Genomic DNA, 24,110 nt, shown 5'->3' on the forward strand with positions numbered 1-24,110 from the left:
ATCTGTGAAGTTCAGAAACAATGATACCCGCCGTGAGCCTCAACACTCATCAGACTGCATACAGCGGTATGTATTATTTCCAATAGTCAATGGCTCACTCCATTGTTCCGGAGAATGGAGTCTTAGTCATCTTGCCCATGAGGCATGGTTCACAAGCATCAAATTATTCATAATCAAGTGATTCCAAAAGTCCATCCGCATGGAGTTTCTTCATGCGCTTTACACAAATATGACCTAAACGGCAGTGCCACTAGTATGTTGCACTATCATTATCAACTTTGCATCTTTTGGCATCAATATTATGAATATGTGTATCACTACGATCAAGATTCAATAAACCATTCACCTTGGGTGTATGACCACAGAAGGTTTTATTCATGTAAACAGAATAACAATTATTCTTTGACTTAAATGAATAACCGTATTGCAATAAACATGATCCAATCATATTATGCTCAACGCAAACACCAAATAACATTTATTTTAGGTTCAACACTAATCCCGAAGGTAAAGGGAGTGTGCGATGGTGATCTTATCAACCTTTGGAATCATTTCCAACACACATCGTCACCTCGTCCTCAACTAGTCTTTGTTCATTTTGTAACTCCTGTTTTGAGTTACTAATCATAGCAACTGAACGAGTATCAAATACCCATGGGCTACTATGAACACTAGTAAAGTACACATCAATAACATGTATATCATATATACTTTTGTTCACTTTGCCATCCTTCTTATCCGCCAAGTATTGGGGGCAGTTCCGCTTCCAGTGACCTTTTCCTTTGCAGTAGAAGCACTCAGTTTCAGGCTTGGGTCTAGCTTTGGGCTTCTTCATGGGAGTGGCAACTTGCTTGCCATTCTTCTTGAAGTTCCCTTTCTTTCCCTTGCCCTTCTACTTGAAACTAGTGGTCTTGTCAACCATCAACACTTATGCTTTTCCTGATTTCTACCTTCGCCGATTTCAGCATCACGAAGAGCTCGGGAATCGTTTTCGTCATACCTTGCATATTATAGTTCATCACGAAGTTCCAGTAACTTGGTGATAGTGACTAGAGAAATCTGTTAATCACTATTTTATCTGGAAGATTAACTCCCACTTGATTCAAGTGATTGTAGTACTCAGACAATCGGAGCACATGCTCACTGGTTGAGCTATTCTCCTCCATCTTGTAGGCAAAGTACTTGTCAGAAGTCTCATACCTCTCGACTCGGGCATGAGTCTGAAATACCAATTTCAGCTCTTGGAACATCTTATATGCTCCGTGGTGTTCAAAACTTTTTTGAAGTCCTGGTTCTAAGCCGTAAAGCATGGCGCACTAAACTATCAAGTAGTTATCATACCGAGCTTGCCAAACGTTCATAACGTTTGTTATCTGCTCCTGCAATAGGTCCTTCACCTAGTGGTGCATCAAGGACATAATTCTTTTGTGCAGCAATGAGGATAATCCTCAGATCACGGACCTAGTCCGCATCATTGCTACTATCATCTTTCAACATAGTTTTTCTCTAGGAACATATACAAATAAACGGGGAGGTACATCGCGAGCTATTGATCTACAACATAGTTATGCAAATACTATCAGGACTAAGTTCATGATAAATTAAAGTTCAATTAATCATATTACTTAAGAACTCCCACTTAGATAGACATCCCTCTAATCATCTAAGTGATCACGTGATCCAAATCAACTAAACCATGTCCGATCATCACGTGAGATGGAGTAGTTTTCAATGGTGAACATCACTATGTTGATCATATCTACTATATGATTCACTCTCGACCTTTCGGTCTTAGTGTTCCGAGGCCATACCTGCATATGCTAGGCTCGTCAAGTTTAACCCAAGTATTCTGCGTGTGCAAAACTGGCTTGCACCCGTTGTATGTGAACGTAGAGCTTATCACACCCGATCATCACGTGGTGTCTCGGCACGACGAACTGTCGCAACGGTGCATACTCAGGGAGAACACTTGTACCTTGAAATTTAGTGAGAGATCATCTTATAATGCTACCGCCATACTAAGCAAAATAAGATGTATAAAGGATAAACATCGCATGCAATCAATATAAGTGATATGATATGGTCATCATCATCTTGTGCCTTTGATCTCCATCTCCAAAGCACCGTCATGATCACCATCGTCACCGGCGCGACACCTTGATCTCCATCGTAGCATCGTTGTCGTCTCGCCAACTATTGCTTCTATGACTATCGCTACCGCTTAGTGATAAAGTAAGGCAATTACATGGCGATTGCATTTAATACAATAAAGCGACAACTATATGGCTCCTGCCAATTGCCGATAACTTTGTTACAAAACATGATCATCTCATACAATAAAATTTAGCATCATGTCTTGACCATATCACATCACAACATGCCCTGCAAAAAAAAGTTAGATGTCCTCTACTTTGTTGTTGCAAGTTTTACGTGGCTGCTACGGGCTTAGCAAGAACCGTTCTTACCTAGGCATCAAAACCACAACGATTTTTCGTCAAGTTTGCTGTTTTAACCTTCAACAAGGACCGGGCGTAGTCACACTCGATTCAACTAAAGTTGGAGAAACAGACACCCACTAGCCACCTGTGTGCGAAGCATGGTGGTAGAACCAGTCTCATGAATGCGGTCATGTAATGTCGGCATGGGCTGCTTCATCCAACAATACCGCCGAATCAAAGTATGACATGCTGGTAAGCAGTATGACTATTATCGCCCACAACTCTTTGTGTTCTACTCGTGCATATAAAATCTGCGCATAGGCCTGACTCGGATGCCACTGTTCGAGAACGCAGTATTTCAAAAAAATTCCTGCGATCACGCAAGATCTATCTAGGAGATGCATAGCAACGAGCGGGGAGAGTGTGTCCACGTACCCTCGTAGACCGAAAGCAGAAGCGTTAAGTAACACGGTTGATGTAGTCGAATGTCTTCGCGATCCAACCGATCAAGTACAGAATGCACGGCTGATGTCTACTACGCAACCTTCTTCCTGTAGACGTTGTTGGGCCTCCAAGTGCAGAGGTTTGTAGGACAGTGGCAAATTTCCCTCAAGTGGATGACCTAAGGTTTATCAATCCGTGGGAGGTGTAGGATGAAGATGGTCTCTCTCAAATAACCCTACAACCAAATAACAAAGAGTCTCTTGTGTCCCCAACACACCCAATACAATGGTAAATTGTATAGGTGCACTAGTTCGGTGAAGAGATGGTGATACAAGTGCAATATGGATGGTACATATAGGATTTTGTAATCTGAAATTATAAAAACAGCAAGGTAGCAACTGGTAAAAGTGAGCGTAAACGGTATTGCAATGCTTCGAAACAAGGCCTATGGTTCATACATTCACTAGTGCAAGTTCTCTCAACAATAATAACATAACTGGATCATATAACTATCCCTCAACATGCAATAAAGAGTCACTCCAAAGTCACTAATAGCGGAGAACAAATGAAGAGATTATTGTAGGGTACAAAACCACCTCAAAGTAATTCTTTCCGATCAATCCATTGGGCTATTCCTAGAAGTGTCACAAACAGCCCTAGAGTTTGTAGTAAAATAACACCTTAAGACGCACATCAACCAAAACCCTAATGTCACCTACATACTCCAATGTCACCACAAGTATCCATGGGTATGATTATACGATATGCATCACACAATCTCAGATTCATCTATTCAAACCAACACAAAGTACTTCAAAGATTGCCCCAAAGTTTCTACCGGAGAGTCAAGACGAAAACGTGTGCCATCCCCTATGCATAAGTTCACAAGGTCACTGAACCCGCAAGTTGATCACCAAAACATACATCAAGTAGATCATGTGAATATCCCATTGTCACCACAGATAAGCACATGCAAGACATACATCAAATGTTCTCAAATCCTTAAAGACTCAATCTAATAAGATAACTTCAAAGGGAAAACTCAATCCATTATAAGAGAGTAGAGGGGGAGAAACATCATAAGATCCAACTATAATAGCAAAGCTCGCGGTCCATCAAGATCGTGCCACATCAAGAACACGAGAGAGAGAGAGAGAGATGAAACACATAGCTACTGGTACATACCCTCAGCCCCGAGGGTGAACTACTCCCTCCTCATCATGGAGAGCGCCGGGATGATGAAGATGGCCACCGGTGAGGGATTCCCCCTCCGACAGGGAGCCGGAACAGGGTCCCGATTGGTTTTTTGTGGCTACAGAGGCTTGCGGCGGCGGAACTCCCGATCTAGGTTTCTTTTCAGAGGTTTCTGTATTTGTAGGAATTTTTGGTGTCGATCTCACGTCAGGGGGGTCTCCGAGTCATCCACAAGATAGGGGGCGCGCCCAAGGGGTAGGGCGCGCCCTCCACCCTCGTGGATGGCTCGGGACTCTTCTGGCCCAACTCTTTTACTCCGGGGGCTTCTTTTGGTCCATAAAAAATCATCAAAAATTGGCACGTCAATTGGACTCCGTTTGGTTTCCTTTTCTGTAAAACTCAAAAACAAGGAAAAAACAGAAACTGGCACTGGGCTCTAGGTTAATAGATTAGTCCCAAAAATCATATAAAACAGCATATAAAATTCATATAAAACATCCAAGATGGATAATATAATAGCATGGAACAATCAAAGATTATAGATACGTTGGAGACGTATCAAGCATCCCCAAGCTTAGTTCCTGCTCGTCCTCGAGTAGGTAAATGATAAAAACAGAATTTTTGATGTGGAATGCTACCTAACATATTTATCAATGTAATCTTCTTTATTGTGGTAAGAATATTCAGATCCATAAGATTCAAAACAAAAGTTTAATATTGACATGAAAACAATAATATTTCAAGCATACTAACAAAGCAATCATGTCTTCTCAAAATAACATGGCCAAAGCAAGTTACCCTACAAAATCATATAGTCTGGCTATGCTCCATCTTCATCACACAAAATACTCAAATCATGCACAACCCCGATGACAAGCCAAGAAATTGTTTCATACTTTTGATGTTCTCAAACCTTTTGAACTTTCACGCAGTACATGAGCGTGAGCCATGGACATAGCACTATGGTGGAAAAGAATATGGTGGTTGTGGAGAAGACAAAAAGAGGGACATAGTCTCACAACAACTAGGCGTATCAACGGGCTATGGAGATGCCCATCAATAGATATCAATGTGAGTGAGTAGGGATTGCCATGCAACGGATGCACTAGAGCTATAAGTGTATGAAAGCTCAACAAAAGAAACTAAGTGGGTGTGCATCCAACTTTCTTGCTCACGAAGACCTAGGGCATTTGAGGAAGCCCATCATTGGAATATACAAGACAAGTTCTATAATGTAAAATTCGCACTAGTATATGAAAGTGACAACATAAGAGACTCTCTATCATGAAGATCATGGTGCTACTTTGAAGCACAAGTGTGGAAAAAGGATAGTAGCATTGTCCCTTCTCTCTTTTTCTCTTTCTTTTTTTTGTTTGGCTTCTTTAGCCTCTTTTTTTCATTGGCTTCTTTGGCCTCTCTTTTTTTCTCACACGGGACAATGCTCTAATAATGATGATCATCACACTTTTATTTACTTACAACTCAAGAATGACAACTTGATACTCAGAACAAAATATGACTCTATATGAGTGCCTCCGACGGTGTACCGGGATGTACAATGAATCAAGAGTGGCAATGTATGAAAAAATTATGAATGGTGGCTTTGCCACAAATACGATGTCAACTACATGATCATGCAAAGCAATATGACAATGATGAAGCGTGTCATAATAAACGGAACGGTGGAAAGTTGCATGGCAATATATCTCGAAATGGCTATGGAAATGCCATAATAGGTAGGTATGGTGGTTGTTTTGAGGAAGGTATATGGTGGGTGTATGGCACCAGCGAAAGTTGCACGGTACAAGAGAGGCTAGCAATGGTGGAAGGGTGAGAGTGTGTATAATCCATGGACTCAACATTAGTCATAAAGAACTCACATACTTATTGCAAAAATCTATTAGTCATTGAAACAATGTACTACGCTCATGCTCCTAGGAGGATAGATTGGTAGGAAAAGACCATCGCCCGTCCGCGACCGCTGCTCATAAGGAAGACAATCAAAAATATCTCATGCTCCAACTTCGTTACATAACGGTTCATCATACGTGCATGCTACGGGATCACAAACTTCAACACAAGTATCTCTCAAATTCACAACTACTCTACTAGCATGACTCTAATATCACCATCTTCATATCTCAAAACAATCATAAAGAATCAAACTTCTCATAGTATTCAATGCACTTTATATGAAAGTTTTTATTATATCCCTCTTGGAAGCCTATCATATTAGGACTAAATTCATAACCAAAGCAAATTACCATGCTGTTCTAAAGACTCCCAAAATAATATAAGTGAAGCATGAGAGTTCATCTATTTCTTAAAAATAAAACCACTGTCGTGCTCTAAAAAGATATAAGTGAAGCGCTAGAGCAAATGACAAACTACTCTAAAATATATAAGTGAAGATCAATGAATAGTCGAATAATTATGCAACTATGTGAGGACTCTCTAACATTTAAGAATTTCAGATCTTGGGATATTATTCAAACAACAAGCAAAACAAAATAAAAGAAAATGACGCTCCAAGCAAAACACATATCATGTGGTGAATAAAAATATAGCTCCAAGTAAGGTTACCGATGAAAGAAGACGAAAGAGAGGATGCCATTCGGGGCATCCCCAAGCTTAGCCTCTTGGTTGTCCTTGAATATTACCTTGGGGTGCCTTGGGCATCCCCAAGCTTAGGCTCTTGCCACTCCTTATTCCATAGTCCATCGAATCTTTACCCAAAACTTGAAAACTTCACAACACAAAACTTAACAGAAAACTCGTAAGCTCTGTTAGTATAAGAAAATAAATCACCACTTTTGGTACTGTTGTGAACTCATTCTAAATTCATACTGGTGTAATATCTACAGTATTCCAGCTTCTCCATGGTTTGTATCCTCCGATACTACTCATAGATCCATCAAAATAAGCAAACAACACATAGAAAACAGAATCTGTTTAAAACAGAACAGTCTGTAGTAATCTGTAACTCTCGAATACTTCTGTAACTCCAAAAATCCTATAAAATTAGGAAAACCTGAGAAATTTGTGTACCAATCCATATCAAAAAGAATCAGATCAAAATCACGTTTCTGTGAATTTTCAAAACTAATTTACTGGGTGCAAAAGTTTCTGATTTTCAGCAGGATCAACACAACTATCACCGTAAGCTATCCTAAAGGTCTTACTTGGCACTTTATTGAAACAAAGCTATAAAACATGATTACTACAGTAGAATAATCATGTGAACACACAAAAACAGTAAAGGTAAATATTGGGTTGTCTCCCAACAAGCGCTTTTCTTTATTGCCTTTTTAGCTAGGCATGATGATTTCAATGATGCTCGTATAAAAGATAAGAATTGAAACATAGCGGGAGCATCATGAAGAATATGACTAGCACATTTAAGTCTAACCCACTTCCTATGAATAGGGATTTTTGTGAGCAAACAACTTATGGGAACAATAATCAACTAGCATAGGAAGGCAAAACAAGCATAACTTTAAAACTTTAAGCACATAGAGAGGAAACTTGATATTATCGCAATTCCTACAAGCATATATTCCTCCCTCATAATAATTTTTAGTAGCATCATGAATGAATTCAAAAATATAACTATCACATAAAGCATTCTTTTCATGAGCCACAAGCATATAAATTTTATTACTCTCCACATAAGAAAATTTCTTTTCATTCGGAATAGTGGGAATGTCATAAAAAACTCGAATACTATAAATTGTTTCCACATTAAAAGAATAATGTTCAGAGAAAGGGTAATCATAATCATGACAAGTTTTGTAAATATAATCATCACTACTTTTTATAACGTAAGTATCATCACAATAATCATCATAAGTAGCAACTTTGTTCTCATCATAATCAATTGAAACCTCTTCCAAGATAGTGGAATCATTGCTAAATAAAGTCATGACCTCTCCAAATCCACTTTCATAATTGTCACAATAAGATTCAACACCCTCCAAAATAGTGGGATCATTACTTCCTAAAGTTGACACTCTTCCAAACCCACTTTCATCAATATAATCCTCATAAGTAGGAGGCATGCTATTATCATAATAAATTTGCATATCAAAACTTGGGGGACTAAAAATATCATCTTCATTAAACATAGTATCCCCAAGCTTGGGACAAACATTAATTGCAGCAAATAAATTCTCAAACATGTCATTCTCATCAAACATAGCATCCCCAAGCTTGGGCCTTTTCATATGATAAGCATAATCACTCTCATCATTAATAGTATGGATAGCACCAATAGTATAGCAACTATTATCATCACAATGAGTAGTAGGAGAAACATCATTTGGGAGGGATGCCTTTTTACCTTTGCTTCTCCGTCTTTTCTTTTTCTTCTTCGCATCATTTGTGGGTTTAATCCTCTTTTGGAGCTCCTTATTAATGAGATTGGTTGAATAGAAGGCTCCTCCTCGTTACCTGATTCATCATAAGAAATAATAGGAGGATATTGGGAAGTCTCTTCCCTTTCATTAGTATTCTCTTCATCTTCTATTTGTTTTCTTGTCTTTATGTAATTGGCAATATAAGGATTTTCAATGCAATTCACCGCACAATACATATAAATTTCCTCTAGATCAAAATCAAGAACTGTCTCAAGGGCAAATTCTGGAATATCCTTAGTTATACGTTTCATTTCTTCATAACCCAGAAGCAAACTAAGTTCATTATGATGCACAAGGGAAATCAAGTCATCACAATTTTTGGACACGGTTCGATCATGAAACAAGTTGCATTGGATAATTAAATGACCATGTTCATTGCAAAGTTCATAAGGATGGCTAAGAAAAATTAAATTTTCAGCACAAACATCTAGCCTTTCTTCCAACCATTTAGTTTCTAAATACTTATGCCTCTTGCAAAATCTATCTTCCTTATTTGGTGTGTACTTGCAAACTCTATGTACTCCACAAAAGTTGACATGCTTATAAGAGACATTTTCATCATGACTAGTGCAATCATCATTAGTACTATGGATATTCAAAGAGTTCATACTAACAACATTGCAATCATGCTCATCATTCAAAGATTTAGTGCCAAACATTTTAATGCATTCTTCTTCTAGCACTTGGGCACAATTTTCCTTTCCATCATTTTCATGAAAGATATTAAAAAGATGAAGCATATGAGGCACCCTCAATTCCATTTTTTGTACTTTTCTTTTATAGACTAAACTAGTGATAAAACAAGAAACAAAAAGATTTGATTGCAAGATCTAAATATATACCTTCAAGCACTCACCTCCCCGGCAAAGGCGCCAGAAAAGAGCTTCATGTCTACTACGCAACCTTCTTCTTGTAGACGTTGTTGGGCCTCCAAGTGCAGAGGTTTGTAGGACAGTAGCAAATTTCCCTCAAGTGGATGACCTAAGGTTTATCAATCCGTGGGAGGTGTAGGATGAAGATGGTCTCTCTCAAACAACCCGGCAACCAAATAACAAAGAGTCTCTTGTGTCCCCAACACACCCAATACAATGGTAAATTGTATAGGTGCACTAGTTCGGCGAAGAGATGGTGATACAAGTGCAATATGGATGGTAGATATAGGTTTTTGTAATCTGAAATTATAAAAACAGCAAGGTAGCAAGTGGTAAAAGTGAGCATAAATGGTATTGCAATGCTTCGAAACAAGGCCTACGGTTCATACTTTCACTAATGCAAGTTCTCTCAACAATAATAACATAACTGGATCATATAACTATCCCTCAACATGCAACAAAGAGTCACTCCAAAGTCACTAATAGCGGAGAACAAATGAAGAGATTATTGTAGGGTACGAAACCACCTCAAAGTTATTCTTTCCGATCAATCCATTGGGCTATTCCTATAAGTGTCACAAACAGCCCTAGAGTTTGTAGTAAAATAACACCTTAAGACGCACATCACCAAAACCCTAATGTCACCTAGATACTCCAATGTCACCACAAGTATCCGTGGGTATGATTATACGATATGCATCACACAATCTCAGATTCATCTATTCAAACCAACACAAAGTACTTCAAAGAGTGCCCCGAAGTTTCTACCGGAGAGTCAAGACGAAAACGTGTGCCAACCCCTATGCATAAGTTCACAAGGTCACTGAACCCGCAAGTTGATCCCAAAACATACATCAAGTAGATCACGTGAATATCTCATTGTCACCACAGATAAGCACATGCAAGACATACATCAAGTGTTCTCAAATCCTTAAAGACTCAATCTGATAAGATAACTTCAAAGGGAAAACTCAATCCATTATAAGAGAGTAGAGGGGGAGAAACATCATGAGATCCAACTATAATAGCAAAGCTCGCGGTACATCAAGAACACGAGAGAGAGAGAGATCAAACACATAGCTACTGGTACATACCCTCGGCCCCGAGGGTGAACTACTCCCTCCTCGTCATGGAGAGCGCCGGTATGATGAAGATGGCCACCGGTGAGGGATTCCCCCTCTGGCAGGGTGCCAGAACAGGGTCCCGATTGGTTTTTGGTGGCTATAGAGGCTTGCGGCGGTGGAACTCCCGATCTAGGTTTCTTTTCGGGGGTTTCTGTATCTATAGGAATTTTTGGCGTCGGTCTCACGTCAGGGGGGTCTACGAGTCATCCACGAGATAGGGGGCGCGCCCAGGGGGTAGGGCGCACCCTCCACCCTCGTGAATGGCTCAGGACTCTTATGGCCCAACTCTTTTACTCCGGGGGCTTCTTTTGGTCCATAAAAAATCATCAAAAATTGGCATGTCAATTAGACTCCGCTTGGTTTCCTTTTCTGTAAAACTCAAAAACAAGGAAAAAACATAAAATGGCACTGGGCTCTAGGTTAATAGGTTAGTCCCAAGAATCATATAAAATAGCATATAAAATGCATATAAAACATCCAAGATGGATAATATAATAGCATGGAACAATCAAAGATTATAGATACGTTGGAGACGTATTGTGACGCCCCCGATTCAATCGTACACTAATCATACACGCAAACGTGTATGATCAAGATCAGGGACTCACGGGAAGATATCACAACACAACTCTAAAAATAAAATAAGTCATACAAGCATCATAATACAAGCCGGGGGCCTCGAGGGCTCGAATACAAGTGCTCGATCATAGACGAGTCAGCGGAAGAAACAATATCTGAGTACAGACATAAGTTAGACAAGTTGCCATAAGATGGCTAGCACAAACCGGGATACAGATCGAAAGAGGCGCAGGCCTCCTGCCTGGGATCCTCCTAAACTACTCCTGGTCGTCGTCAGCGGCCTGCACGTAGTAGTAGGCACCTCCAGTGTAGTAGGAGTCGTCGTCGACGGTGGCGTCTGGCTCCTGGGCTCCAGCATCTGGTTGCTACAACCAAGTAGAATGGAAAGGGGGGAAATAGGGAGAAAGGCAACCGTGAGTACTCATCCAAAGTACTCGCAAGCAAGGATCTACACTACATATGCATGGGTATCTGTGTAAAGGGCCAATTTCGGTGGACTGGACTGCAGAATGCCAGAATAAGAGGGGGATAGCTAGTCCTGTCGAAGACTACGCTTCTGGCAGCCTCCATCTTGCAGCAAGTAGAAGAGAGTAGACGGTAAGTTCACCAAGTAGCATCGCATAGCATAATCCTACCCGGCGATCCTCCCCTCGTCGCCCTGTGTGAGAGCGATCACCGGGTTATATCTGGCACTTGGAAGGGTGTGTTTTATTAAGTATCTGGTTCTAGTTGTCATAAGGTCAAGGTACAACTCCGGGTCGTCCTTTTACCGAGGGACACGGCTATTCGAATAGATAAACTTCCCTGCAGGGGTGCACCACATAACCCAACACGCTCGATCCCATTTGGCCGGACACACTTTCCTGGGTCATGTCTGGCCTTGGAAGATCAACACGTCGCAGCCCTACCTAGGCACAACAGAGAGGTCAGCACACCGGTCTAAATCCTATGGCGCAGGGGTCTGGGCCCATCACCCTTTGCACACCTGCACGTTGCGAACGCGGTCGGAAGCAGACCTAGCCTAGCAGGCGTTCCAGTCCAATCCGGCGCGCGCCGCTCAGTTGCTGACGTCACGAAGGCTTCGGCTGATACCACGACGTCGAGTGCCCATAACTGTTCCTGCGTAGTTGGTTAGTGCGTATAGGCTAGTGGCCAGACTCAGATCAAATACCAAGATCTCGTTAAGCGTGTTAATTGAAGTATCCGCGAACGCCGACCAGGGCCAAGCCCACCTCTCTCCTAGGTGGTCTCAACCTGCCCTGTCGCTCCGCCACAAAGTAACAGTCGGGGGCCGTCGGGAACCCAGGCCCACCTCTACCGAGATGGAGCCACCTGCCCCTTCAGCCCCCATCTCCGAACAGTATCATAAGTAATGTACCAGTATAAAGTATATAGTATATGCCCGTGATCACCTCCCGAAGTGATCACGGCCCAGTAGTATAGCATGGCAGACGGACAAGAGTGTAGGGCCACTGATGGAATACTAGCATCCTATACTAAGCATTTAGGATTGCAAGTAAGGGTAACAACTGTAGCAACAATGACAGGCTATGCAGCAGAATAGGATTAACCGAAAGCAGTAACAGGCTACACTACTCTAATGCAAGCAGTAGAGAGAAGAATAGGTGATATCTGGTGATCAAGGGGGGGCTTGCCTGGAAGCTCAGCCGAGAAGGAGGGGTCGTCAACACCGTAGTCGTACTGGGTAGCAGCGGCGTCGGTCTCGGTGTCTAGCGAGAGAAGAGGGGGAAGAAACAATAAATATAATGCAAACATATGCATGACGATGCATGACATGACAACGAGCGGTGCTAGGTGTGCCCTAACGCGGTAGGAGGTGATACCGACGAAGGGGGAAACATCCAGGAAAGTATCCCCGGTATTTCGCGTTTTTGGACAGATGAACCGGAGGAGGAAAGTTGCGTGTTTGCTATGCTAGGGATGTGTGGCGTACGAACGGGGTGTGTATCCGAATTCGTCTCGTCATTCTGAGCAACTTTCATGTACAAAGTATTTTCATCCGAGTTATAGATTATTTTATATTAATTTTCAAAGTTTTAAATGATTTTCTAATTTCTGGATTTAATTTAATTCGAAATTAAATTAATATTTAAATGCTATGGGTACACAGGAAGTGTACCCAGCCATATGCAACAGAGAGGCTGACAGGGGGCCCAGTTGACTTGGTCAACTTCCCAGTAAGCAGAGGCTGACTGGTGGGCCAGGGTTGAGTCAGTAGCCCAGTCAGCAGAATAGCGGCCCCACTGGTCAGTGAGAGAGTTTAACAACATATTTTTTTTAAACTTAAACTAATTAGCTAGTGGGCCTGACTTGTGAGTGGTTGTTAACTTAACAGTTTAATCTAGCCATTTTATTTAGTGGTGGGGGCCGCGTGTCATTGACACTCGGTTGTGTATTTAAATAGATTATTTAAGTTTAGGTTAATTAGGGAGGGTTCACATGTCAGTGCATGTTTAGGTGTTCGGGTTAGTGCTGAAATAGGGGGTTAGTCACGCGCCACGTCAGCACGTTAATGGCGGTGAGGCCGAGCTTGCTGGCGATGACCGCGCACTTGGTTCCGGCGACGGTTTGCGATGTGGCTGGGGCTATAGGTGCGTCGCGAGGAGGCGCGCCGCATGGTGGCTGCGGGATGGCCAGCGGCAGGAGGCCGAGGCGCCGGGAGGGCGCGCAGGAGGGCGCCGTGGGCGATAGCGGCTGCAAGCGAGCAACGGGCAGGGGCCGGCCAGCGCATGTGCGGCAGCGTCGGCGGCCGGAACGGGTGACAGGGACGGGGAGAGAGGGAGGTGCTCACGGACGGTGTAGGGGAGTGGCAGCGAGCTCGAGGAGGAAGGGGACGACGGCGGTCCGGCGATGTTGGCGAGGTGGAGTATCTTCGGACGGCATCGGGCGACGAGGCGCGGCGTCGAGGTGGCTCCAGGGACGGTGAGCGACGGCGGTGTCGAGGGCGCCGGCGACGTCGGGCCCCCCCCCCCCTCGATCCAGATCGGGCAGAGGGGGCGAGGGAGAGGGGGTCGGCGAGGAGGAGGTCGAGGACGGACTGTCCGGCGGGGAGGCGGCGCCGGCGATCGGCGTCGGGGGCGCGCGGCAGCGTTGGGTGCGAGTGCCCCGATCCCGATCTGGATCGGGGGGTAGGAGGAGAGGAGCGTGGGGATCGTGGGGGGAGTGGGAGGTGCTGCAGGTGGTGGGCTAGGGTTACGGGGGATAAGGGGAAGCTGGGGTGGGCCGGCCGCTGGCCTGGTTGGCCTAAATGGGCCAGGGGCCCAGCACAGGAGGGTTGTCTCTTTTCTTTCTTTCTTTCTTTCTTTCAGTTTTTATTTATTTTCTTTTCTGTTTTCTTTTAGTTTCCTATTATTTTGTTTTAGCAAAATACCAAAATGGCACCTAATTTGTTGTTACCAAATATGCCACGGCCACATTAACTTGCTACCCAACTAAAATAGTTTCGTAATTATTTAATATTTAAAAGTATTTAAATAATAGTTTTTGCTGATGTTTTATCCATCTATTAGTATTTAAATATTTTATAAAGATTTGGTTTCTCCACCATAATTTGGCTCACTCGGAACATTTTAGTTTTAATATTTGAAAACTTTTATTGTTTGCTTGATTTTGAATCTGAATTCGAATCGGTTTCGAACTAACGCGTGGTTAGCAACAGTAATCGAGGTGACGTGGCATCATTAGTAGAGGGTTACTGTAGCTTGATTATCTGGGTGTCACACGTATCAAGCATCTCCAAGCTTAGTTCATGCTCGTCCTCGAGTAGGTAAATGATAAAAACAGAATTTTGATGTGGAATGCTACCTAACATATTTATCAATGTAATCTTCTTTATTGTGGTAAGAATATTCAGATCCATAAGATTCAAAACAAAAGTTTAATATTGACATGAAAACAATAATATTTCAAGCATACTAACAAAGTAATCATGTCTTCTCAAAATAACATGGCCAAAGCAAGTTATCCCTACAAAATTATATAGTCTTGCTATGCTCCATCTTCATCACACAAAATACTCAAATCATGCACAACCCCGATGACAAGCCAAGCAATTGTTTCATACTTTTGATGTTCTCAAACCATTTGAACTTTCACGCAGTACATGAGCGTGAGCCATGGACATAGCACTATGGTGGAAGAGAATATGGTGGTTGTGGAGAAGACAAAAAGGAGGGAGATAGTCTCACATCAACTAGGCGTATCAACGGGCACGTCAATTGGACTCCATTTGGTATTCCTTTTCTGTAAAACTCAAAAACAAGGAAAAAACAGAAGCTGGCACTGGGCTCTAGGTCAATAGGTTAGTCCCAAAAATCATATAAAACAGCATATAAATGCATATAAAACATCCAAGATGGATAATATAATAGCATGGAACAATCAAAAAATATAGATACGTTGGAGACGTATCAACGGCACCTCCGCGATCTGCACACGTTCAGCTCGGTGACGTCCCTCGAACTCTAGATCCAGCTGAGGCCGAGGGAGAGTTTCGTCAGCACGACGGCGTGGTGACGGTGATGATGAAGTTACCGACGCAGGGCTTCGCCTAAGCACTACGACAATATGACCGAGGTGGAAATCTGTGGAGGGGGCACCGCACATGGCTAAGAAATCAACTTGTGTGTCTATGGGGTGCCCCCCTCCCCCGTATACAAAGGAGTGGAGGAGGGGGCTGGCCGGCCTCATGGGGTGCGCCCCAAGGGGGGGAATCCTACTCCTACTAGGAGTAGGTTCCCCCTTTTCCTAGTCCAACTAGGAGGGGAAGGAAAGGAAAGAGAGAGAGAAGGAAAGGGGGCCGGCCCCCCTCCCCAATTTGGATTGGGCTTGGGGGAGCGCGCCCCTCCACTTGGCCGCCTCCTCCTCTCTTCCACTATGGCCCATGAAGGCCCATTAACCCCTCGGGGGGTTCCGGTAACCCCCCCCCCCCTCCCCCCGGTACTCCAGAAAATGCCCGAACCTATCCGAAACCTTTCTGGTGCCCAAACATAGCCTTCCAATATATCAATCTTCATGTCTCAACCATTTAGAGACTCCTCGTCATGTCCGTGATCACATCCGGGACTCTGAACAACCTTCGGTACATCAAATCACATAACTCATAATACATATCGTCATCGAACGTTAAGCGTGCGGACCCTACGGGTTCGAGAACTATGTAGACATGACCGAGACTCATCTCCGGTCAATAACCAATAGCGGAACCTGGATGCTCATATTGGTTCCTACATATTCTACGAAGATCTTTATCGGTCAAACCGCACAACAACATACGTTGTTCCCTTTGTCATCGGTATGTTACTTGCCCGAGATTCAATCGTCGGTATCATCATACCTAGTTCAATCTCGTTACCGGCAAGTCTCTTTACTCGTTCTGTAATGCATCATCCCGCAACTAACTCATTAGTCACATTGCTTGCAAGGCTTATAGTGATGTGCATTACCGAGAGGGCCCAGAGATACCTCTCCGACAATCGGAGTGACAAATCCTAATCTTGATCTATGCCAACTCAACAAACACCATCGGAGACACCTGTAGAGCATCTTTATAATCACCCAGTTACGTTGTGACGTTTGATAGCACACTGAGTGTTCCTCCGGTATTCGGGAGTTGCATAATCTCATAGTCAGAGGAACATGTATAAGTCATGAAGAAAGCATTAGCAACAAACTAAACGATCATAGTGCTATGCTAACGGATGGGTCTTGTCCATCACATCATTCTCTAATGATGTGATCCCGTTCATCAAATGACAACACATGTCTATGGCTAGGAAACATAACCATCTTTGATAAACGAGCTAGTCAAGTAGAGGCATACTAGGGACACTCTGTTTTATCTATGTATTCACACATGTATCAAGTTTCCGGTTAATACAATTCTAGCATAAATAATAAACATTTATCATGATATAAGGAAATATAAATAACAACTTTATTATTGCCTCTAGGGCATATTTCCTTCAGTGTGCCGTACGGACCAACCTTAGCCTCAGTGCGTCTTGGTTGGGGCTGTTAAGTGACTCATTGAGGTTGTTGTTGTCCTCGGGGTTGAGGTTGTTGTTTAGCTCATCGGCATTTTCATCGAAATTAGCCTTATTGCGTTGTTATTATTATTGTTCCCGTTGTTGTCACCGTCGCCACCTCCGCCATCGTTGTTGTTGCCTCCACCGTTGTTGCATGTGGTGTCTACCATGTAGATGTCGTATGTGGAAGTTGCTGTCCACTTGCCCGTAGGCATGGCGGCAGTCGGTAGGTTTTCGGAGGATTCACTAACTTTCGCATCCGTGTTGTCAACCTCACTTGAGCCGTTTGTGAGGACCTCGGTTAACTTCTCAATGTCAGCAACAAGGTGGGTCGCGAGTGGGTCGAATAGTCCGACCTTTCCAGGTGACTCTCAGACTTGACATAGGAGTGACCCCTAATCCGGGACACCATCAACTAGTCGGTGACCTATGGCAGTACTGTACTGGGTCTGGATGTCTTTGGGCATCGGCCCATAGCTGGGTTTCTCCATGGGCCTACATGGTGGGGATTAGCTCATTTAACGTGTCATGTGGACTCACACACCATGCACCACGTTCGGTATTTTTAGAAAAATCTCCCCCTCACACCTGTCTCCTACCTTATCTTCTCCTTTTCACCTCGCCGCCGATGTATGCGATGCTTGCCGCCGCCATCACACTTCTCATGACGCCGCCCCATAGGTGAACCAGACAAGGCTGCTGGTAGTGGCTTAGGTGGATCTTCCCCCCGGCCATGGCTTACCCCCTCTGTAATGCAAGGTCGACCACCGCGTACCCACCCTGCTCCAAGCCGCAGTGACGCACGGCGACATTCGCAACTTGGGTCCATGGATCCACGTCGGCAGGAGCCCTGACGACCAGGGCGGTGGATGCTGCGACAACTATAGTTGTCCGGCGAAAAGTACCGTCGAGGGGGTGTAGCATGGCGGGCTTCGATGCTCGCAACAACGTCCGTCGGGGTTGGCAACGTCGTTGGTGTTGTGCTCGTTGGGATGAAACGTCCTTCGGTCAATGTCGCCTATGTTACACTCATCAGGGTCGTGTTGCAATGAGAATGAGGTATGCAACATGATCGTATTGTGATGATGTTTGCAACATGGTCATATTGCGACGAGGTCTGCAACATGAGTCGTGCTGCAGTGAGGTATAGACAGAGGATAGGGACGATCGTACAGCGGGCATCACATGCGTCGAACGACTCGCGAGCTGGCCAATCTTTTCTCCTGGTCAGCCAACAAAATGATTCGCCCGTGAAAGGTAGCATCCCATTCCCCGCTCCCTAGGGTTTCCCCGCCGCCGCCGCCGCCGGCTCCCCCGCGCGGAGCCGCCGCCGCGGCGGCCGGAGCCCGCCGGAGCCGCCAGCCCCCTCCTTCCCCCGTTCCCCTTCTCCTCCCCCCTCCTCCACGCCCCCGTACCCCCCGCGCCGCCTTCCCGAGCGAGGATGCCGGGGGCCCTTCCTCCGCGCGCCTACAGCCCCTCCCCGCGCCCATCCCTCCTCCCGCCGCCGTCAGCCTACGCCGCCGGCCCTCGGCCGCGTGATGCTGGCGGCGGTGGGCTTGCCCTTCCCCGCGCGCGGTCCTCCCCTGCTCGGGCGGTGATGGCCGGCGGCGGTGCGCCTCGGCCGGTGGCGGTCCGGCGTCCTGGTGTGGAGGCCGGCGGTGCTCGCCGTGGTGGTGCCGCCTCTTGGCGGCGGGGTGGTCCGGTGGTGCTGGCCGGCCGGGGCGCGTCCCCGGCCCAGATCTGGGCCCGTAGGGTCCCTTCTGGGTCCTTGCGGGTCGGCTCCGGCGCGACCGTGACGCTCTCTGTATGGGGAGGCAGGGGAGCGGCTTGGACTGGGACAGCAACGCCGACGGCGTACCAGCTGCTGCGTGAAGGCGGGAGCTGTCCGGGCCTTTGAGGGCCCGGCCGGGCCTGTGGGGCCACGGGCCCGGTAGGCTCCTGCCATGGCGTCCGGTCCGCTACCGTCGTGGACGGTGGAGGTGGGGCCCTCCCGTATGCCGACGGTGCTGTTGCCCTAGTCCCGGCTCCTCTTCTCCGTTGTGCAGACCATCTTCGCGGTGCCGTGGTGAGACAGCGTGGGAAGCTTCGTGTCCGTGCTGGCGCAGGGTGGTGGTCGGTCTGGTGGCGAGCTCCGGAGTGCCTGAGGTCGAGGCTGGGATCGGGAGAAATCTCTGTTGGCTTGGCCGACACCGACGCGGTGGCGCCTCAGGGTGCCGCCGGACCTTCCTGGAGGGCGTCGGGGCTACCCTCCCTCTCTCCTCGCCGTGTACCGGGGGAAACCCTTGGCAGCAGCGTCGTCATCGTTGCGTCCCTTCTTGGAGGTGTTGTTAGGTACCGGCACTTCGGAGTCTCGGAGCTTGGTGGGCGATCTCCGGTGGACGCAGCGGTCACGAGGCTTCGTCGTTTTTGTCGATCCGCCGTTATCGGCATTTATTTCTTTTCTTTTTTCTCTTTCCTTTCTTTTGGGCGTGTTTGTGCTGCTTTCGCCCCAGACCCTATCGTCGGTTATATCGGTTGGTTGCTTTGTAATACAAAGCGGGGAAACCCTTTTTCTCAAATGATTCGCCCGTCACCGCGGACGCGGACAGTAAACTTGAAACGACGTGTCGAGCAGTGGAGCCGTACGGTGTTTTAGCGGTAGAAGAAGGATGTCAAAGGCTTGCACGCATGAACTACAGCGGGTGCAGACAAAGTTGCAGATCCCAGCCATGACGCAAACTAGTACTGCTAATAATCAAACCAAAATCACCTTCCACCTCAACGTGTCATCCGTTCATCCATACACTGTCACTTTACCAAGTGACTCTGAATCGGCCAGGTCGAATCGATCGCTCGTGAGAAAGTTCCCGACCCAGTTTACCCAGACCGGCACGCCAACCCCGACAGCTACCGTTACCAACACACACACACACGCTTTCACCTCCAGAGCACGCACCGCGCAGAGAAATACAGTACTGTAGTTGCCAAACCCGCAACGACTCCAGAGCCCAGAGCCGTCCCGATCGACACCTCCCGATCGTGACACCAACGAGACGCCCAACGTGTAATTAGTATACTCACGCATGCTTATTCCACTACGTACACAAACCCGGCCGTGTTCCAACTTCCAAGTGTCAACATTGTACAAATGAAACTGTGAAATCTTGCTACTAGTACTGCCTATCTTGCAGACCGACCTTTGATTTAACTTTTACCCCCAAATGATACGCTTGCTCGCCATCTAAATAGTTGTATTTACAGGACACACGCATGGTATTACATTTGCCTGACTAACCTAAGCATGCACTAGAGCTGAGCTAATTAATTATCAAGCTCTACCAATTAAAGAATAGCGCAGCGCATGCATGCATGCAATGGTGCTTTCTTGCCGCCAATGCATGCGCTGCGTGTATGTACCTTCTTCTCGCAGGCTGAACAATTCGGCTAGTCTACGTAGTATGTCCGGGCCATGTCACTGCGGCGGCGCCTGGCCGGCGTCGGCGGCCATTTCGTGCTCCTGCGGCCAGGGGATGAGGCACTCGGGCGGGAAGCAGCAGTCGCACTGCCCGGGGCACCGCCGCGGCCACTGGCCCGCGCGTATCGCCTGCTCGTTTGCGGCCGTTGCCGTGGTCGCTACGGCCGCGTCGGCGGCTGGGGAGTCGGCGGTGGCGTTGTCGTCGTCGTAGGGCGCGGCGGCGTCGCGGAGCGGGCCCCAGCACTCGACGCGGTTGAAGTTGGGGTTGTTGGAGTGGAAGTAGACCCACACCGTGGCCTCCTCCAGCTCCGGGTGCTGGCTGAACAGGCTGCCGTCGCCGTGCACGAACGCCTTCAGAACCTGCCCAAACCAAAGGCAGAGTCAGAAGATGTGCCAAAAGAACAAGCAGCTACTACTTCACTGTCTAGCGACAGCAAATTTTGCAGATAATATTGGAACTTCTACAATTACTACTTTATAAATCGCTGCACATTTAATCTTTATCTGCAACTTTTGTTAATAAGGCATCGATCAGCTTGAGATCGCAGTAGTATGATTAACTCAGGAGATTCTGTCCAAAATTTAGCCTTCCCAAGGCGGCAGACAAGAGTGCAAAGCAAAAGATGGCCTAGTTCAAAGCCCACAGCTAGCTAGCACATGTTGAAACTGTACGAGGCCAAAATAATGGTGACACGGACATAAAGACACTGTGTGTTGATCACGCTATGGAGAATCATGATGCTGAAGAAATTGGCCATCAAATTCGTGGCCAAAAACACTCGCAGAGCGAAGAAATTCGTGGCCTTGGAAGAAAATACTATGTGGATGTGCGGGTGCCCACGTAGTGCCAGTGGGGCGATCGACGTTGGCAGGTTGGGACGTACCACGGGGAGCTCCTTGCGGAAGATGTAGTAGCGGAGCGGCGCGATGAGGTCGAGCAGGAAGTGGCCGCCGGAGATGTGGCAGTGGACGTGCAGCGACATGGCGCCCTGCACCTTCTTCCACTCGGCCACCACCTCGTCCCGCTGCAGGCGGTTGTACCAGCCCTGCAGCTGCGCGGCGTGGATGGTGTGCGACACCGCCAGCGTCAGCCGCGCCGTCACGTCGCTGTGGGTGAGCGTGTAGGTCCGGGGCAGCTTCCCCGGGTGCTTCTCCTCGTCCACCCCCACGAACAGCACCTTGAGCTTGGACGCCTCGAAGATGGCCGGACCGAACAGCCGGGCCCTCTGCAACCCACAAAACAGAGCATCGGATGTGTTCGTCAGTCCATCAAGCCACCGGCGGGAGATAGAGACTTAGAGAGGAGGAGACGGTGGGTGGATGTGGTTCATCTTACCGGCACGACGTGTCGCCTCCGGCGGCCGAGCACGACCACCTTCCCGGAGCGCGCGCTGGCGAGCCGCGTGCGCCGCTGCTGCTGCAGCTGCTTGAGGTGCGAGATGGGGAGCAGGGACATGGTGGAGGCGGTGGCCATGTTTGCTAGGCTAGCTAGCTCCCCTGGTACCAGTCAGGTTCTTCCGCTCTTACTTTCACCTCGGAGGCAGACAGAAGTGGGAGCTGAAGCAGGGGCCAAGAAAGGAAGCCTATGGAGCCTATGAAGCAGGATCGGCAGCCGGGGTCGCCGGCTAGTTAACCAAGCGGCGGGGAGCGAGCTAGGGGCAGCACGCTGTAGCTTGCACGCCTCGCTCAACCGGAAGAAGAAATCGATCGGCGACCAGGTTCAGCCGAGTGGAATCGCGTGTGCGTGCGGCACAGGCACAGACAGGGGGGAGCTCAATAGGATTCGTCGTTTGTTGCACTGCTCGTCGGTCAGCTCGGGCTAGCAGAGTTATAGGGGGGCGGTTAGGGTAGGGCAGGGGTCAAGGAAGGAGGAGGGTGGTGCCGTGGTGGTGGTGGAGTGAGGGGTCGCGAAACGTCGCGGTTGTGTGCGGGGCGAGGAAAGCTCCGTCGCGGGGCGGGGCGGGGCGGACCGGACGAACGAGGGAAACGCGGGCAAGTGATCGGTGGCGTGCCGGGGACTGCCTGCGAGTGGGGAGAAACTCCGGTGATTTGGGATTGGTGCGTCGGTGCGAGAAGGAGCGAGGAACGCTTGGATGTCTCCTTGTGCCGGCAGGTGGCGTCTCTCCATTGGTGGGAGCGAGGCTTGACCGTGGTTTAGCTCTACACGTGCCGTGGCCCACGTGGCTGCTGGTCCCACTTGTCATCCGCGTGTACTCCCGTATTGTGGTAGCGTACGTCTACTTGCCTGTGCTGTGCATAGGGTCCAGTGTTCTTTCGGGGCAGCCTGACACCATTTTTTCCCACCAAAATATGCTCAACTGTGCTCGTCATATTTTACATTTTTACTAAGGAGTTCCTATCATGCAAAAAAAATACTCCTCCCGTCCTATAATATAAGACTGCAAAAACGTCTTAGGTTATACGGGACAAAGTGGTATTTTATTGTGCTCGTCTAGGTTGCCTCAGTTTTGGCCTTCAATCGCATGCAGTACGGGTACTGTATTTGAATTATTGGAGCAACGTACTGGCAAACTTATTGCGCGCCAAGATATTTTCAGTGCGTCGTCGTTCCACACGCGACTACGGTGGTGCATAGAGTGAGGATGCTTCACGGTACAGTTGCGTAATGAGAAGTTGGGCGTATATACTGTGCATGGTTTGACTGTATACGTGCACTGCACTGCACCAAGTGGATGTCAAACGCAAGAAATGTGGTGGAACCTTTTCTTGTCTGACCCAAGACGGAACGATCATCGCACTAACCCCTTGCCATATATGTCCACGTAAGTCCGATGTACCAAATGGAAACACATGTGCCTAATAACCTGTTGACAGCTAAATAGTCATCTGGCTGCTTGGACCCTGCCATGCAAAGACAGTGAGATATAATACCTCCATCTTGGTTTATTGGCACCTTCATATTTTGCATTTTAATCTTAAATTTGTAAATTATGTTCAAACACGAATCCAACGACATAATTTCTGGTGACATGCATTTATATTTTGTTAGTTCAATTTCTAGTCAAAATTCGGCACAAAAAACGACTAAGACAAATAAACCAGGACGGAGGTAGTACACTTCTATCCATTTCCTTTGCCGAAATATCGTCAAGAGGGCAGAGAGCTCCGACACCACACATTTATATAGATTTATTTACGTAGAAGGCTAGTGTAAAGCCCGTGCAATGCTGCGGGTATTACTACATGTTTCTAGCGAGATTATTGTGAATGTTTATATATATACTTTACATTTTTTAAACATAGCATTGCAAACTTTAGATTGTTGAAGTGCATAAAAATAAAAATGTTAAATTTTATTACATTGCTTTGCCTTGCGCAGTTAAAGCAATTTTAATGATCGCATATTTACAAACTAGATCTGTTTTTCCACGAAGAGATGCCATTTCACCAATATGTGTGTCTTAAAAAAACATCTTATTATGAGCAACTAATAATAAGAAATACATATGCAAAATGGATGTATATATATATATATATATATATATATATATATATATATATATATATATATAGTGTTACTAT

The 24,110-nt window shown here is 46.4% G+C and overlaps 1 protein-coding gene across 1 annotated transcript; it reads right to left on the reverse strand.

The window, feature by feature from the left end:
- Positions 1–20,192: 20,192 nt before the first annotated feature.
- On the reverse strand, positions 20,193–22,593 carry LOC109757653 (protein STAY-GREEN, chloroplastic). Its single transcript, XM_020316508.4, has 3 exons — positions 21,904–22,593; positions 21,452–21,793; positions 20,193–20,927 (listed from the first exon to the last, which is right to left on the reverse strand). The coding sequence occupies exons 1-3, from the start codon at positions 22,039–22,041 to the stop codon at positions 20,565–20,567; spliced, it is 843 nt and encodes a 280-aa protein (XP_020172097.1). The 5' UTR covers positions 22,042–22,593; the 3' UTR covers positions 20,193–20,564.
- Positions 22,594–24,110: the final 1,517 nt, after the last annotated feature.

Source organism: Aegilops tauschii, chromosome 5 (assembly GCF_002575655.3).
Source record: "Aegilops tauschii subsp. strangulata cultivar AL8/78 chromosome 5, Aet v6.0, whole genome shotgun sequence".
NCBI lineage: Eukaryota > Viridiplantae > Streptophyta > Magnoliopsida > Poales > Poaceae > Aegilops > Aegilops tauschii.

Bases quoted from the DNA above. Each gene is read 5' to 3' on its own strand.
- LOC109757653 (XM_020316508.4), bottom strand. From the start codon at position 22,041: ATGGCCACCGCCTCCACCATGTCCCTGCTCCCCATCTCGCACCTCAAG. The intron at 21,794-21,903 runs GTAAGATGAACC...TGTGGGTTGCAG, and splicing joins GGAGGCGACACGTCGTGCCG to AGGGCCCGGCTGTTCGGTCC. The intron at 20,928-21,451 runs GTACGTCCCAAC...TGGTTTGGGCAG, and splicing joins TCCGCAAGGAGCTCCCCGTG to GTTCTGAAGGCGTTCGTGCA.